Source organism: Scyliorhinus torazame, chromosome 28, assembly GCF_047496885.1.
Source record: "Scyliorhinus torazame isolate Kashiwa2021f chromosome 28, sScyTor2.1, whole genome shotgun sequence".
NCBI classification, from domain to species: domain Eukaryota; kingdom Metazoa; phylum Chordata; class Chondrichthyes; order Carcharhiniformes; family Scyliorhinidae; genus Scyliorhinus; species Scyliorhinus torazame.
In genome coordinates, this window is record NC_092734.1 from 29515879 (window position 1) to 29532602 (window position 16724).

The window sequence follows — 16724 nt, forward strand, 5'->3', positions numbered from 1 at the left end:
AGAGTTTTAAATTTGAGGCATTGGGGTGGACTGGGAAACACGCGGTCAGCGCGCCTGAGAGTGAGAGGCAATTGGGACTTGATAGGGAATACCGATATCGGCAGTTCCTTGTTGAAAGAGGGCCTTCTGAAAATGCCCATAAACTGCTGGTATAGGAACAGAGAATTTACAGTGCAGAAGGAGGCCATTCGGCCCATCGAGTCTGCACCGCCCCTTGGAAAGACCACCCCATTTAAGCCCAAACTTCCACCCTATCCCCCAGTAACCCACCAAACCTTTTTTTGGGACACTAAGGGCAATTTATCATGGCCAATCCACCTGCACATCTTTGGACTGTGGGAGGAAACCGGAGCACCCGGAGGAAACCCACGCAGACACGGGGAGAACGTGCAGACTCCTCACAGTGACCCAAGCCGGGAATCGAACCTGAGACCCTGGCGCTGTGAAGCAACTGTGCCAAATTCTGTGCTACCGTGCTGCCCACGATATTGATTCATTTGCCAGAAGCCTCAGTATATTCTGAATGGTGTCGGCCTTAAAAGTATTGAAGCTGCAGGGAACTATTCAAAGAAAGGCAGTGAATTCTTGCTAAATTCAGGCCAGCTCCCCCTCCTCCTCAATCACCAAGAACAGATGAACCGGTTGCTGATGTTTCTTGAGGCTGGACGTTGGGAGGCCATCCAGGAGAGTGGTCTATTCGAGTCCGCAGGTGACATAGGTGTGAGTGAGGGTGTTGGGCATCAGGTGAGGTGAGGCAGGGTCGGAGAGGAGCTGTGATTACAAAGCCGGAGGTACAGAGATGTAGAGTTTTGGGGAGGAATTTGCAGAGTGTAGGGCTCTGGCCAGGGGGCCAATGCCGGAGTGAAGGTAATTGAGGGAGTGAAGGTAATTGAGGGAGCTCAGAGATCTCCGAAGAATTAGGTTGGAGGAGGTTTCAGAGATTGGGTGGAGCAAAGCCATTGTATGCACGCCCGAAAGTGAGGTACCCTTCTGCAAATACTCACTAAAATGAGAACGGGAATGAGACACCGAGGTTTAATGGGAAGAGACTTGACAAGTTATTTATATTTGCATGGAACAGTTAAGAATCAGAAGATATTTAATGGTGGCTTTGAAAATTAATGAGGAGGTTTAAGTGGCACGGTAGCACAGTGTTGTTAGCCTTGTTGCTTCATAGCGCCAGGGTCCCAGGTTCGATTCCCGGCTTGGGTCACTGTCTGTGCGGAGTCTGCATTTTACAGCATTTGATGTAGCACAGTATTGTAATGTTAGCACCGTTGCTTCAGAGCGCGAGGGACCCGGGTTCAATTCCCAGCTTGAGTCACTGTCTGTGCGGAGTCTGCACGTTCTCCCCGTGACTGCGTGGGTTTCCTCCGGGCACTCCGGTTTCCTCCCACAAGTCCCGAATGACGTGCTGTTAGATAATTTGGACATTCTGAATTCTCCCTCTGTGTACCCGAACAGGCGCCGCAATGTGGCGACTCGGGGCTTTTCACAGTAACCTCGTTGCAGTGTTAATGTAAGCCTACTTGTGACACTAATAAAGATTATTATTATGATACTGTGAACAGGAAAGGTTATTTTTCTCTGGTTGGACAAAGGAGGTTATTAATTTAGAATCACCTTTTCGTGAGTCAATAGGGAGCTGAGGAGGAAACTGAGAGAGTGGGATTGCTTTGCTGTAGAATGTACTTGGGCCAGGAATGACTGTGAATTCTAAAGGAAAATTGAAGCAAATGATGATGAGAGCAGGAAAATGGGAAATGTTACGGAGAGCTGACACACAACTGCTGGGCTGGATGTCCACAATCTGATTTACAAACTTCTGTAATACTATCAAGGCTCAAAAGAATGAAACTGTTTCTCAGCTGATCTATAAACAGGCGAGTAATCATGGTTGAAAATCTGCCATTTACATTCAGTAAGGGATTAAAAACAAATTGCTGAACACTATTTAAATTCCTGGTTTAATTATTGCTTCTGGGAAGCTATAAGACAAGACCAATTATAAGCTGGACTTGGCATGTAGAAATTGACACCATAGTCCCTGATTAATTAGTAAATTAATAAAAATTGCATGGAATTGTAATTTTACAAGGGTTCAAGGAGTGAAGTGATCGGATTCACGTTTTGACGCCCTGACTAGTTTTCAATATGTCCCCCTTGTTTGATCTTTGTGCTGAATTTGGCATTGAATTGCAAAATGTTTGCTGTTATGCATTCAAGAGTTTCTCGGGTATTGAATGACAGGGGAGGACCCCCACCCATTTTGTACAGGCGAATTTGGCCTGCTGTTCGCTCACTTGAGGACCCCCACCTTGCTGCATGCAACGAAACGATTCGGGCAATTTTCAGCCCGACGCGCCTCGTGTGTGAGGTTTGATTCCGAAACGGGGAGAAAATGACAATTGTATAAGCTGCGTCTCTAACTGTGCGTTTAATCTGTTGTGTCCCATAACTTGATTGCAGATTAATGTATCCTAGCAACAACAGCTAGAATCAGTCACAAGACAAACAAATCGGCAAGCCAAAGTGCGGTAACACCAATGTGCTTGAAGTTGCCTAAAGTTAGGGGAATACAAGAGAATGCTGAAATTGTAATTGGTAAGTTATTTACACCTTGGCGATACTTAACGCACATTGCCCAGTTTTATTTACCTTGTTCACAATAGAACAGTATTTTTGGCTGACAGATCTGTCACACTGCGACTTAATAATACATTTTTAACATGTAGCAAAAGTTTTAGCGAATGTTGTTAATTAGTGCGAGTTGTTAAGTGCCATTTTTCCCCTGTTTTGTTTAGCAGAGTGTGGAGCACTCATTTCTCTGAAAGTCTGGACCTGAATGCAAAGTATTGCATATGAAGCAATTAACATGTCCCCAGTGTACAAGAAAGATGGTTATACTTTGTGCGAGAAATGTCTCTCTTTGTGAGCTCCCTTTCACAATTACTGCCAGAACATTGAGGTTGAAGATGGGTGATCGAGGAGAGGAGCAGGATAGACCTGAAGCTATTTGGCACAATCTCTTAAAAAGACAATACAACATAATCTCAGGAAAACTGGTTCTTCGTATGCAGGGTGCATTTAAAAATAATTGCATCGTTTATGTGGAAGTTGATTGGCAGCACGGTAGCATTGTGAATAGCACAATTGCTTCGCAGCTCCAGGGTCCCAGGTTCGATTCCAGCTTGGGTCACTGTCTGTGCGGAGTCTGCACGTCCTCCCCGTGTGTGCGTGGGTTTCCTCCGGGTGCTCCGGTTTCCTCCCACAGTCCAGAGATGTGCAGGTTAGGTGGATTGGCCGTGATAAATTGCCCTTAGTGTCCAAAATTGCCCTTAGTGTTGGGTGGGTTTATTGGGTTATGGGGATAGGGTGGAGGTGTTGACCTTGGGTAGGGTGCTCTTTCCAAGAGCCGGTGCAGACTCGATGGGCCGAATGGCCTCCTTCAGCACTGTAAATTCTATGATAATTGTTGTTTTAGTGAAGTGCTTCCAATCGTCCCTGGTGTGACAAAAAACAACTACAGCATAGAGGTGCATTGTTCAGCCAAACTGATCAAGGTAGCACAGTGGTTAGCACTGTTGCTTCACAGCGGCAGGGACCTGTGTTCGATTCCCGCTTGGGTCACTGTCTGTGTGGAGTCTGCACGTTCTCCCCGTGTCTGCGTGGGTTTCCTCCGGGTGCTCCGGTTTCCTCCCACAAGTCCCGAAGGACGTGCTTGTTAGGTGAATTGGACATTCTGAATTCTCCCTCTGTGTACCCGAACAGGCGCCGAGGGGGAGGGTAGGTTTCCCGCCTCCCGCCCCACCCGTCACGGAGGCGGTTCGTCATTGGCCACCGATGGGATTTTGGAATCTTTCTGTCCCCTAGAAGTCTACGGCGGTTTGCGTGGCTCACATGTCCTGTTGCCGGTGAATCCGCCACAGAGGGTCACCTTCAACTGGATGGCAGATCTCGCCAGTGGGAAGGACAACAAAATCCCACTCTGAGGCGAAATATCTATTCATTATCTCCGTCATTTTAGAATCATCACCGATCGCCTTTCTTATCTCTTTGTGGTCTTAGCTCGGTCCAATTCTCATTTTGATGTTCATGAGCGTGTAGAATATTACATGATTTTTTTTTTCTTTGTTGCTATTTTAAACTCTTATTTCCCCTGTGACTACTGCTTCACACTTTGTCAGTCATGGCTCAATTGGTGGCACTCTCAATTCCAAATGTTGCAGGTTCAAGTCCCACTCCAGGCCTTGGACATAAAACTCTACGTTGACACTTCAGTGCAGTACTGATGGAGTGCCGTACCGTCAGAGGTGCCTTCTTTCGGGTGTGTTAAACTACCTGCTCAGGTGGGTACTGAGGAAACCTCCTGAATCCGAGGTTCACGACGGCGCGAAACGGCCCCAATCCCGACCGATTCAGGCCCTGACAATGGGCCAGGATCGGGGCCGCGTCATCTACATGCGCCAGGCCTTGTCGCCCACGTAAAGGCGGCGGTGCATAGCTGACGCGGCCGACGCCGCATAACGGGCGTCACCCGCGCATGCGTGGTTGCCGTCCTCTCTAAGTCCGCCCCTCAAGATGATGGCGGACGGATCTTGCGGGGCCGTGGAAGGAAGGAGGTCCTCCTTCAGAGAGGACGGCCCGACGATCGGTGGGCACCGATCGCGGGCCACCCCACATTTGAGGTACCATCCGGTGCAGGAACCCCCTCGCCTCCCCGCAGGCCGCCCCCCCAGCATTCACGCACCGTTCACGACGGCAGCAACCAGGTGTGGACGGCGCCGGGGGGACCCCGCCGTTTTGGGCTGGACGCTCGGCCCATCCGGGCCTGAGAATAGCGGGGCTGCCGGAGAATCGCCATTTTGGGTGTCTCCGGCGATTCTCCGGCCTGCGGCCCGCGGAACTCGACCGGGCCGTTCCCGCCGCTTGGGAGGGCATCGGACCAGCGTCCTGGGAAATTTTGGCGGCCCAGGCGATTCTCCCAACCGGCGCGGGAGTGGAGAATCTCGCCCCACATCTTTGGACTGTGAGAGGAAACCAGAGCAACCGGGGAAAACCCAAGCAGACACGGGAAGAACGTGCAAACTCCACACACGGTCACCCAAGGCCGGAATTGAATCCGGGTCCCTGACGCTGTGAGGCAGCAGTGCTAACCACTGTGCCCCCAGTAAAGACAAAGTACAAATTAATTGCTTGTTCTGATTCTGGTCGACATCAAGCGTGACTGACACTTCTTGGCCGTATTATGAACGCAACCTGTGAGGCTGAGGCAGGCATGCTAACTCACTGGGCCACAAGAAGGGAGGTTATGCTTCAGTTGTACAGGGCACAGGTGAGACCACATCTGGGGTACTGTCTCCAGTATTGGGCTCCTTATTTAAGGAAGAACGTAAATGCATTGGAATCAGTTCAGAGAAGGTTTACCTTGTCTTATGAGGAACAGTTGGGTAAGTTAGGTCTGTACCCGCAGAAGTTTAGAAAAGAGGTGACTTGATTGAAACCTTTTAGATCCTGAGACGTGTTGACAGGGTGGGAGAGGAGAGGATGTTTCCTCTTGTGGGAGAATCGAGAAAGAGGCGTTGCCCTTAAAAATGGAGATGGGGTGAAAGGGTTGTGACTATTTGGAACTCTTTCTAGAAAGGCAGTGGAACCAGAGTCTTTCAATATTTTTAAGGCAGAGGTGGATAGATTCTTGATTAGAAAAGGGCTGATAGGTTGTCTGGGATAGGGGGATGCAGATTTGAGGTTACAATCAGATCAGCCATGATCTTAATAAATGGCGGAGCAGGCTCGAGGGGCCGAATGGCATACTCCTGTTTCTAGTTCATACGGTTCAAACTTGAGGACAAGTGGGACACATAGATCTGACAAAAGATAGGAAAAATGGTCAAACATTCAGTAATTGGGTTAGAGCCGGGATCAGAGCTATTAAGTGGGGAGGCAGTGGCGTAGTGGTATTGTCACTGGGCTAGTAAACCAGAGACCCAGAGTAATGCTCTGGGGTTCGAATCCCACCACTGCAGATGGTGACATTTGAATTCAATAAAAATCTGGAATGAAAGCTCTGATGATGACCATGGAACCATTGTCGATTGTCGTAAAAACCCACCTGGGTCACCAATATCCCTTTAATGGATTTGCTGCTTTTCCGAGCACACGGCTTTTTCCCTAGGTGTGGAATTACAATTATGGACACGTGGGTTTGTAAACACAAAACACTGTTTATTCCATGAACTCAACTTAACATCTTAAATAAACATTGGATCTCTTAAAACCCCTTACTTCAAAGATAACTCAGAAAATATTGCAACAGTAAATACTTCCTTAAAATGTTCCTTCAAACTTCCAAGAGATTTAACACCTTTAAACAGTATCACATCAGGTTAAAGGATATATATTTTTCTGTAGAATGGCAGAGACTGTCGCAAACTGGCTTTCTACTTTTAAACTGCTCTCAGCAAATTGTGCTTTTCTTCATTGATTATTGAGCGCACAGGAAAGTGGATTCTAATTATAAGCTTATAAATAATTAAGATTTTAAAATTTGTTTACAGGATGTGGCTGGCTAGGCCGAGCGTTTATTGCCCATCCTTAATTGCCCTTGAGAAGGTGGGAGTGAGCTGCCTTCTTGAACCGCTGCAATCCCTGTGGTGTAGGTACACCCACAGTGCTGTTAGGGAAGGTGTTCCAGGATTTTGATTCAGAGGCAGCGAAGGAACGGCCGATATATTTCCCAGTCAGGATGGTGTGTGGCTTGGAGGGGAACTTCCAGTTGGTTGTGTTCCCATACATCCTCTGCACTTGTCCTTCTAATCACACCAACGGTGACCCCCCCCCCCCCACAACGCTCCCCACCACAGGTTCTCTGGTGGCACGGTGGCACAGTAGTTAGCACAGCGTCAGAGACCCGGGTTCAATTCCGGCCTTGGGTGACTGCCTGTGTGGAGTTTGTACGTTCTCCCCGTCTCTGCGTGGGTTTCCTCCGGGTGCTCCGGTTTCCTGCCACAGTCCAAAGATGTGCAGGTTGGGAAAATTGGCCATGCTAAATTGCCCTTAGTGTCCAAAGACGTGTAGGTTAGGTTTAAGGGTTATTATGTAGGGTGGGGGAGTGGGTGTGGATGGAGTGCTCTTTCAAAGGGTTGGTACAGACTCGATGGGCCGAATGGTCTCCTTCTGCGCTGTACAGATTCTATGAAAGGGTGTGAATAACGGATAAATGCATCGACAACGGCATGACCAGAAAATCCAACTGCTGGCCAATTGCACTGCCAAGCAGTTCCAAAACAGGCCACGGGGCTGCAATAAAGCATATTGTAACACTGGAGATCAATTACCTGTAGGATTAAGTGCTTAATCTAAATTCATTCCCTCACTTTGAAAGTTGCTTTGCCTTATTAATGTATTCTATTTTTATTATTGTCCTTTCTTCGTGCATTTCTCCACCTGCGCAGAATTAACAGAATGACGGCAGCGATGAGTGACGTTCCCGCGTTCAATTGCAAGCTGGAGTAAGTGTATTCTGATGTGATTGAAACGACCACGAGGCTGTTGTCTCAATGAATCCTGTTAAAGAAACGATTCAATGCAGCTCATCAGGGTCTGATAGATTTCAATAGAATCGATTGGTTGAAAGTAGAGCAAATGGAACTCTCATTGTGGGACAGCCTAATTAAAGCTGGGTAAAGTGAACCAGAGATTCTCATAACTCGGCCTCTTGTGCAATTCTTATCTCCTAAGTAGCGTATTTCATGCCTATCAGGGTCCCATCATGGTAAATCATTAGCTTTGCACAGATTGGTTTAGTTTGACACCTCCCCTGGTGGCGGGGAGTACAAACAATGGGAAAACCCACTGACAGCGGTGGGACATGGAAAATCTTGCCATCAGTCAATAGCAGGTCACCAAGGCAACACGCACCGCTGGGGTGGGGTGCAGGATCTCGCCCCTTTCTTGCTGGTTGACCTTCGAGAGCTGAAATTGTGTTTCAGAAAAGTGCCACGCTCCCACTAAGGCACCTGCAGATTCCCTACCTGCACCAAGGCTACAGCCTCCTCTGGGTGGGTGGGTGGGAAATCCAGATCATTTGCACTCCAGAACTTATCAATTGGCCATAAAGAACTTTGGGACCCCTTGTGAACAAGAGAAGGTGCTGTTTACACACAGGATCACGCAGGCTTTTAATTGTCAACAGGGGGAACTCGGTCTCTCCGACACTGGGGTGGGGGGGGGGGGGGCTGCACAATAAATAAACAGCACCAAACAAATACTCAATCAAGTGTGGGAGGGTTCAGCTAAACTGGACGGTGGATTGAAGCAACTGCTATTCACTGTCTTTTCATAGAACAGAGAAGTCAGAATGCTTTTCTAAGATTTTAGTTTTCCAACGTTATCGGTGACACATAGTGACACACATGTTTTGCATTATTTACTGATGCAACAAAAGTCAGCATTTATATATCACCTTAAACATAATGAAATGAACCAAAGTGCAAAGAGACTCCTGATGGGGTTGTACGAATAGGGGCGAATAGTGGGCCCCGATCGCGGGCCAGGCCACAGCGGAGGCCCCCCCCCCAGGGTTGGACAACGCCCCTCCCATCCCATAGGCCGCCCCCGGACCCTTCCACGCCGAGGTCCCGCCGACTAGGAACAGATTAGAACGGTGCCGGCGGGACTCGGGACTTTTGTTACGGCCATTCGGCCCATCCCGCTCTGCGGTGACTCACATCCCAGCGTCGGGGCAGCGTGGCGCAATTCGCGTTGGAAGCGGCGATTCTCCGGCCCGGTCCCGGGCTGAGAGAATTCCGCCTAGGATGGTCTTCTATGCATCATAGTTTCATAGAACACACAGTGCAGAAGGAGGCCATTCGGCCCATCGAGTCTGCACCGGCCCACTAAAGCCCTCACTTCCACCCTATCCCCATAACCCAATAACCTCTCCTAACCTTTCTGGACACTCAGGGCAATTTAGCATAGCCAATCCACCTAACCTGCACATCTTTGGACTGTGGGAGAAAACGGGAGCACCTGGAGGAAACCCACGCAGACACGGGGAGAACGTGCAGACTCCGCACTGACAGTAACCCAGCGGGGAATCGAACCTGGGACCCTGGCGCTGTGAAGCCACTGTGCTATCCACTGTGCTACCGTGCTGCATCAGATTCTAGGGATTCTCCACCGGCGGGATGCTCCACTTTGCCGGCAGCCCGCAGGTTTCCCGACGGCGTGGGGCTGCCCCGCAATGGGAAACCACATTGACCGGCCGGCGTAACGGAATATCCCCCCGGCGGGGTGAGGCAGGAATGTGGCAACGAGGGACGGAGCATCCTGCCGACGGTGCTTCGTGTGAATGTATGCTAGCCTTACAAAAGTGAAGGTATGCTTTTCATAGAGAGAGTGCAACAAAGGCAACCCAAATTCCTGGATAGAGGGTTGTCCTGTGACGAAAGATTAAATATACTGGGCCTTTCATTCTCAGGAAGAATGAGAGGGAATCTCACTCAAACATTCAAAGGCTCGACAGGGTAGGTGCGGGAAGGATGTTTCACCTGGCTGGGAGGAATCTACAACCAGGCGACACAGCCTCAGAATAACGGTCAGGGTATTTAGGACCAAGATGAGAAGGAATTTCTTCACTTGGGAAGGTGGCGATTCTTGGGAAACTCTCTGTCCCAGAGGGCTGCGGAGACCCAGTAGCTGACTGCCTTCAAGAAAGATCTCTACATGTTAAAAAACATCAAGAGATACTGGGTGGGGGAATAGTGCAGGGAAATGGTGTTGAAGTGGAAGATCAGCTATGATTCATTGAATGGCAAAGCGGGTTCGAAGGGCTAAATGGGCTACTCCTGTTTTTATTTCTTAAATTCCTAGCCTGCCTTGGGGGACAGTTGAATTCTGTCCTCCTCCTGGTGTCAGTCTGTTCCTCCCACCTGTAGGAAAGAATTGGGCTTTTTGAGGAAGCAAATCTGACTTCATAGATTTGTAGAATGTAGATCCAGGCTGTGCGGAATTTCCCGGTTTCATTGAATGTGATGTTCCCAGATGTTCGAATTTGAGTTAGTCAAATAGGTACTAATTAATGATCCTCCGTAATAATGCATCTGGGGACAATAGATAACAAAATATTAGCAGTTATAGAAGAAACGTTGGTGTAATTTAGAACTGAAGGAATAGTGACCATAGCAACCATGAACGCACCTTTTGAAGTGGTAACTCATCCAAGGTTCTACACAGGAGCATTATCAAAACAATATTGACAGCGGGTCACACAACAATGTTCGGACTGGTAACTAAAAACCTGGTTAAGGAGGCACGCTTTCAAGAGCATCTTTAAATGAAGAGAGGTAGAGGGGATCAGTGAGGAAGTTCCAAGTGTTCGGGCTCAGGCCATTGAAGGCGTGACCACCAATGGTGAAGTGTTCAAAATTGGACACGTGCAAATGGACAACATTGAGGGATCACGAGATTTCGGAGGGTTACAGGGATGGAGGAAATACAGGCCTAGATTTTCCGACAACCAACCCCCCCCCCCCACCACCAAATCACCACCTCGCAGTATGTCTCCCACCGGTGACACGGCATTGGCCCCTGGCAGGGGCCATCCAGTCCCGCCGGTGTGTATGGCGTTTTGTGTGCCGGGGAACCAGCCGCGTGGTGGCGCCTTTGCCAGGACTGGAAGATCCCGCTGGCGGAAAGGGCTGGAAAATTCCGCCCACGGGTTAGGGAGAGGTGAAATCGGGCATGGGTTTACAAAGGAGGTCAAGATTATTCAAATCTTAGACGCCTTTGACTTCTGTCTTTTTCCAAATAAAATTGAAATCTGTCAATTGTCCTGTTTCGTTCTTAGACCGTTCCAGAATTATTTGTCATTGACTGTATTTCTCTCTGAAAGTGCCGAGAAGACATCGGTAAAGGAAACCATGGAGAAGTTGGGGCAACCGGTACTTAATCCATTCAAGAACAAACAAGAACAGAGGTGGATGGACAAACAGGACACATCAGCGCTGAATTCCCTGCTCCGCTTCAGTGTTGACGCTGACAGATCACAGGCCAAACCCAAGAGCAGTTCACGTTTTGGAAGGCTCAGTCACCACTCCTTTTTCTCCCGCCACAACCCTCATCCTCACCGAGTAAAACACATCAATGGTAAGGCTGCCAGTAAGAATTCCTTGCTTTTCTTTGAAGTCCTTTCAGCCCATCGGAATGTATTTGTCCAGAAAGAGTGTGTAGTTGTTTTCTTTTCCATTCACTCAGGGGGTGTGGGCGTCACTGATTGGGTCAACATTTATTGCCCACCCCTAATTGCCTTTGAACTGAGGGGCTTTCTAGGTCATTTCAGAGGGCATTTTAAGAGCCAATCACATTTCATAGAATCCCTACATAGAAGCCCATCGGCCTTCCAAAAGAGCACCATGTGATTCTGGAGCCACATGTAGGCCAGACCAGGTAAGGGCGGAAGATTTCCTTCCCTGAAGGGCATTAACGAACCAGTTGTTTTTTTACAACAATCCACCATGTTTTCATGGTCACCATTCGACTTTTAGTTCCAGATTTTTATTGAGTTCATCCACTACACCCTTATATCTCCTTAAATACCGCCAATGTTTTTTTTTCTTCTTCTATGATAACAAGAAGGCAGTTCACCACCACATTCTGAAGGGTGGTAAATGCTGGTTTAGTCAGCGATGTCCACATTGCACCAACAAATATAAAATAAATTCCTTGTCGATCATGGCTTCCATGAAGAAGAACTATTTGTTTAGCCTAAACTTGCCTTTCAATGTGAATCTATGCCCCTTGTCTTAATGTGCATTCAATTCTGTATTAATATTCCAAACACTTCTATCGTTTATTTCCCATATACTTTGACAGCGATGCCTCAGAAATCTATGACACGTCAGACATCGCACACTGCACAATGCCGATTTCTGTCACTCTTACACTTTTGGGTCCTATACTGGATATTCTACTTTGATTCTGTGTCTCTGCCCATTCCAACTAAACCTTGTTTCCAGGTAGGGGCTGGTTTAGCATAGTGGGCTAAATAGCTGGCTTGCAATGCAGAACAATGCCAGCAGCGCAGGTTCAATTCCCGTAGCGGCCTCCCCGAACAGGCGCCGGAATGTGGTGACTAGGGGCTTTTCACAGTAACTTCATTGAAGCCTACTTGTGACAGTAAGCGATTATTATTATAAATACGCTGTATCATCCCAATATCTCAGTAGAGAAGCTTGAGACCCAGAGCTCATACAAAGAACCTTTTATACTGTGCAACGGTAGCACTGTGGTTAGCACTGTTGCTTCACAGTGCCAGGGTCCCGGGTTCTATTCTTGTTGGGGCATTGGCTGTGCGGAGTCTGCACGTTCTCTCCGTGTCTACGTGGGTTTCCTCCAGGTGCTCCGGTTTCCTCCCACAGTCCAAAGATGTGCAGGTTAGGTGGATTGGCCGTGATAAATTGCCCTTAGTGTCCAAATTGCCCTTAGTGTTGGGTGGGGTTGCTAGGTTGTGGGGATAGGGTGGAGGTGTTGACCTTGAGTAGGGTGCTCTTTCCAGGAGCCGGTGCAGACTCGATGGGCCGAATGGCCTCCTTCTGCACTGTAAATTCTATGAAAATTCTATGATGAAACTTGTGTACATTTTCACAGGATCACAGAATGCAGAATAAGACCATTTTACCCATCATCTCTGCACCAGCCCTCCAAATGAGACATTCCTGGGGCACCATTCTCCTGCCTTCTCCCCATTCTCCCTGTTCACGTAATAGCCCAATCCCTTTTTGAATGCTTCAGTTTGTAAAAAGCACTCTTGCTTTTACTATCTTCTTGTGGACTTCAATGTGAATTTATTCAATCAGCGGTGCGTGATCTTGCCTCTTAATGCCCTGCAGCTAGTTTATTTTCAGGATGTCTTTGTTGTGCTAATGTCTCACTCAGTTGTTCCCAACCCTCTTCCCCAGAAGCCACTCCAAGCTGGCCTAGACTTTTAGTTTTGCTGCTGTACTGCAGAGAAACTAATGGTTTAACAGCTCCGTGATATGATCTGGATCTTGTTTATTGTCATGGTACAGTGAAAAGTATTTTTCTGCGAGCAGCTCAACAGATCATTAAGTACATGAAAAGAAAAGAAAATACATAATAGGGCAACACAAGTTACACAATCTAACTACATAGACACCGGCATCAGGTGAAGCATACAGGGGTGTACAGTTAATGAGTCCATTTGCAGACGATACTAAAGTCGGTGGTGTTGTCGACAGTGTGGAAGGATGTAGCAGGTTACAGAGGGATATAGATAAGCTGCAGAGCTGGGCTGAGAGGTGGCAAATGGAGTTTAATGTAGAGAAGTGTGAGGTGATTCACTTTGGAAGGAATAACAGGAATGCGGAATATTTGACTAATGGTAAAGTTCTTGGAAGTGTGGATGAGCAGAGGGATCTAGGTGTCCAGGTACATAGATCCCTGAAAGTTGCCACCCAGGTTGATAGGGTTGTGAAGAAGGCCTATGGAGTGTTGGCCTTTATTGGTAGAGGGATTGAGTTCCGGAGTCAGGAGGTCATGTTGCAGCTGTACAAAACTCTGGTACGGCCGCATTTGGAGTATTGCGTACAGTTCTGGTCACCGCATTATAGGAAGGACGTGGAGGCTTTGGAGCGGGTGCAGAGGAGATTTACCAGGATGTTGCCTGGTATGGAGGGAAAATCTTATGAGGAAAGGCTGATGGACTTGAGGTTGTTTTCGTTAGAGAGAAGAAGGTTAAGAGGAGACTTAATAGAGGCATACAAAATGATCAGGGGGTTAGATAGGGTGGACAGTGAGAGCCTTCTCCCGCGGATGGAAATGGCTGGCACGAGGGGACATAGCTTTAAACTGAGGGGTAATAGATATAGGACAGAGGTCAGAGGTAGGTTCTTTACGCAAAGAGTAGTGAGGCCGTGGAATGCCCTACCTGCAACAGTAGTGAACTCGCCAACATTGAGGGCATTTAAAAGTTTATTGGATAAACATATGGATGATAATGGCATAGTGTAGGTTAGATGGCTTTTGTTTCGGTGCAACATCGTGGGCCGAAGGGCCTGTACTGCGCTGTATCGTTCTATGTTCTATAAGAGGGTCGTTTAGGAGTCTGGTAACAGCGGGGAAGAAGCTGTTTTTGAGTCTGCTCGTGCGTGTTCTCAGACTTCTGTATCTCCTGCCCGATGGAAGAAGTTGGAAGAGTGAGTAAGCCGGGTGGGAGGGGTCTTTGATTATGCTGCCCGCTTTCCCCAGGCAGCGGGAGGTGTAGATGGAGTCAATGGATGGGAGGCAGGTTTGTGTGACGGACTGGGCGGTGTTCACGACTCTCTGAAGTTTCTTGCGGTCTAGGGCCGAGCAGTTGCCATACCAGGCTGTGATGCAGCCCGATAGGATGCTTTCTATGGTGCATCTGTAAAAGTTGGTAAGAGTCAATGTGGACATGCCAAATTTCCTTAGTTTCCTGAGGAAGTAAGGGGACTTCCATATGCACAATAGTGGAGTTGGAGCACACCTGTCTGCCTGCCGGGCCGCACACTCAGTGTGCTCGGGAGTGGGCGCGCAACGTGCCTCAGGCCACACTCGTTCGGGCACAATTGTGACGAGCTGCATGAGATTGGGTTCAATTGGCCTCTCAATGGACTAAATTGCCTGCTTGATTGCTGGTGGGCGCCCTTCTGACTCCCGTGCGCGTCCGCCGACCAAAATATTGCGTGACGGTGACAGGATGCACACCCGCCAATATGCAGGTTGGGCGCGTGTTAGCTCGAGCAAAATTCTGGCCCAACCTCCATTTCCTCGTCAACTGTTCCCCCCAACCTGGCTCAGTTGTTTGCCTTTTACAGTTGCAACCAGTTAGATTTAAGTGTTGAAAATATTGATATCAGTGTACACACACCAAATACTATTGCCTAAGGAACACTATCCCGATCTCTAAACATAAGACAAAATTCAGAATTCTCTCCTTGCATCTCTTCTCTTTCTTTGTTGAAGGACTCAATGGAATACCAGTTTGCGCAGTAAATGATGACTGGTACATCAACAGCCCATTTTCTCCTCATCCTATGATAAAGAGCCAAGTTCCAACCACGGTCCTCGGACGACTTGGACTGCCAATCAGTATTTTTCAGTGCAATACCTTTGATGACGGGAGCCTCCAAAAGTTCGCCATAGGTTTGTGTTCTCATTATTGTGTGGATGCGCGACGGCATTTTCTTCCCACAGACAACCGAGGGGATGGCGACGGTTTTACAATGAGAGCTCGACAGGCGCTGCACATTTGCAATAAAAGTACGACGTGTTTATATTTCATGTGTGGATTTGAGCTTGCCTCGGAGTTGATTTATTGTGTATGTGTCTTTGGTGACCACAGACAATTCCGGGGCGAGTGGATAAGAGAAACTAGTTTTATTACGGAGTGATGGCATGAACAAATACTCTTCAGAACCCAGCCGGCTGTGAGATGACGGTTCCAAACCTGGCCAACCTTTATAAGACAGGTTATTAGGGTCCCATGGCTTTCCCGCCCCTCAGCGGGGGAGCTGGTACTCAGCAAGGCTCATGGGAAGGCTAATTGGTTCTAGCCCGTAGGCCTTGTGCGAGTTATAACTGTGTCCAAAGTAGCTTACAATGAACCAAGCTCACTGTTCCGTTGGCAAACTGGCAGAGGTCGCTTCCCACAAGTCACGTTGAAGATGTACAAGACTGTCGTCAGGTTGTAGCTGGAATATTGTGTAGAGTCTGACTGCTGCCCCCCCCCCCCAGCTTCACACCCTCAGAACCGTGCCGCAGTGACCAATGAGGCTGATTTCCAGTTTCACTCAGCAACTTAATAAACTTTACCAGGGATATCTGAGAGTGCACGCGTAGAGGCTTTCACGATACTTAACAGAATGGAAAAAATGCACCTTTGTTCTGGTGTCGAGAAGCAGAACAGTATGACACAGCCTCAGGAAAGTGAGGGATAGACAAAATGTGCTTTAGCAGCCGGAATGAGTTACCGGGACGATTGATTTAAGGTGACGACTTCCCACTCAATAGTAAGAAAAGCAGCAAGATGCTATAATGGAAAGCCTTTCAAGGTGGTATTCCGAATGATCCAATGGGGTGAGAATTTCCCCCGTTGCCATGCGATTATGCCAAAGTATGATTCAATACTATCCCTATTACAAAGTGCACATTACCAGAGTATGAGTTGCCTGTTTAAAGAAAAAAGAAATCTGACCGTCAAATAGAATCCAAAAATATTTGAAGAAAAAAAGTTCTATTTTTGATGGCAATCGGGGGCATAAGAGCTTCTGATAAAAAAAATGATTTCAATGTTGTGATAAATAACAATCAAATGCCATTTCCCTCTTAGCTGTGTGTGTGTGTTTGAGAAAATTGGCCCTACATTGGCTACGTTTCCCTCTGATCCCTGATGTAAAGATGCACTTTCGCAGACTTCATTAATGAACGCAAAAGGCGTTTATTAACACGAATTGTACAGCATGGTTGCAGCTTTGCTGCAACTTGTCTCTGCCTAGGAACCTCTCTCACGGTAGGGTGATTCCACACACCTGGGTCCTGATTGGCCACCCAGACCAGGTGACCCTTACTCTCCTGTGTTGCCCTTAAAGGGACAATACCCACATCCCTCCCCCTTTAACTCCTTTACATCTTCAATATCTAATTCACTCCGTCCTAAATGCCAACTAAACATTATAAACATG

At 47.9% G+C, this 16724-nt stretch overlaps 1 protein-coding gene across 2 annotated transcripts in view; it reads left to right on the forward strand.

Annotated features, from left to right (window-relative positions):
* The first annotated feature begins 2350 nt into the window (after positions 1-2350).
* tbata (thymus, brain and testes associated) overlaps positions 2351-16724 on the forward strand; it is a 39916-nt gene continuing 25542 nt past the window's right edge. Inside the window, exons 1-4 of one of the 2 annotated variants that reach the window (XM_072491780.1) lie at positions 2351-2604; positions 7455-7511; positions 10895-11148; positions 15007-15186. In XM_072491780.1, the coding sequence (XP_072347881.1) occupies positions 7465-7511; positions 10895-11148; positions 15007-15186 (481 nt within the window). In that variant the 5' untranslated portion in view covers positions 2351-2604; positions 7455-7464. The remainder of the gene's footprint in view (positions 2605-7454; positions 7512-10894; positions 11149-15006; positions 15187-16724) is intronic. The other variant, XM_072491781.1, reaches the window with a different exon arrangement.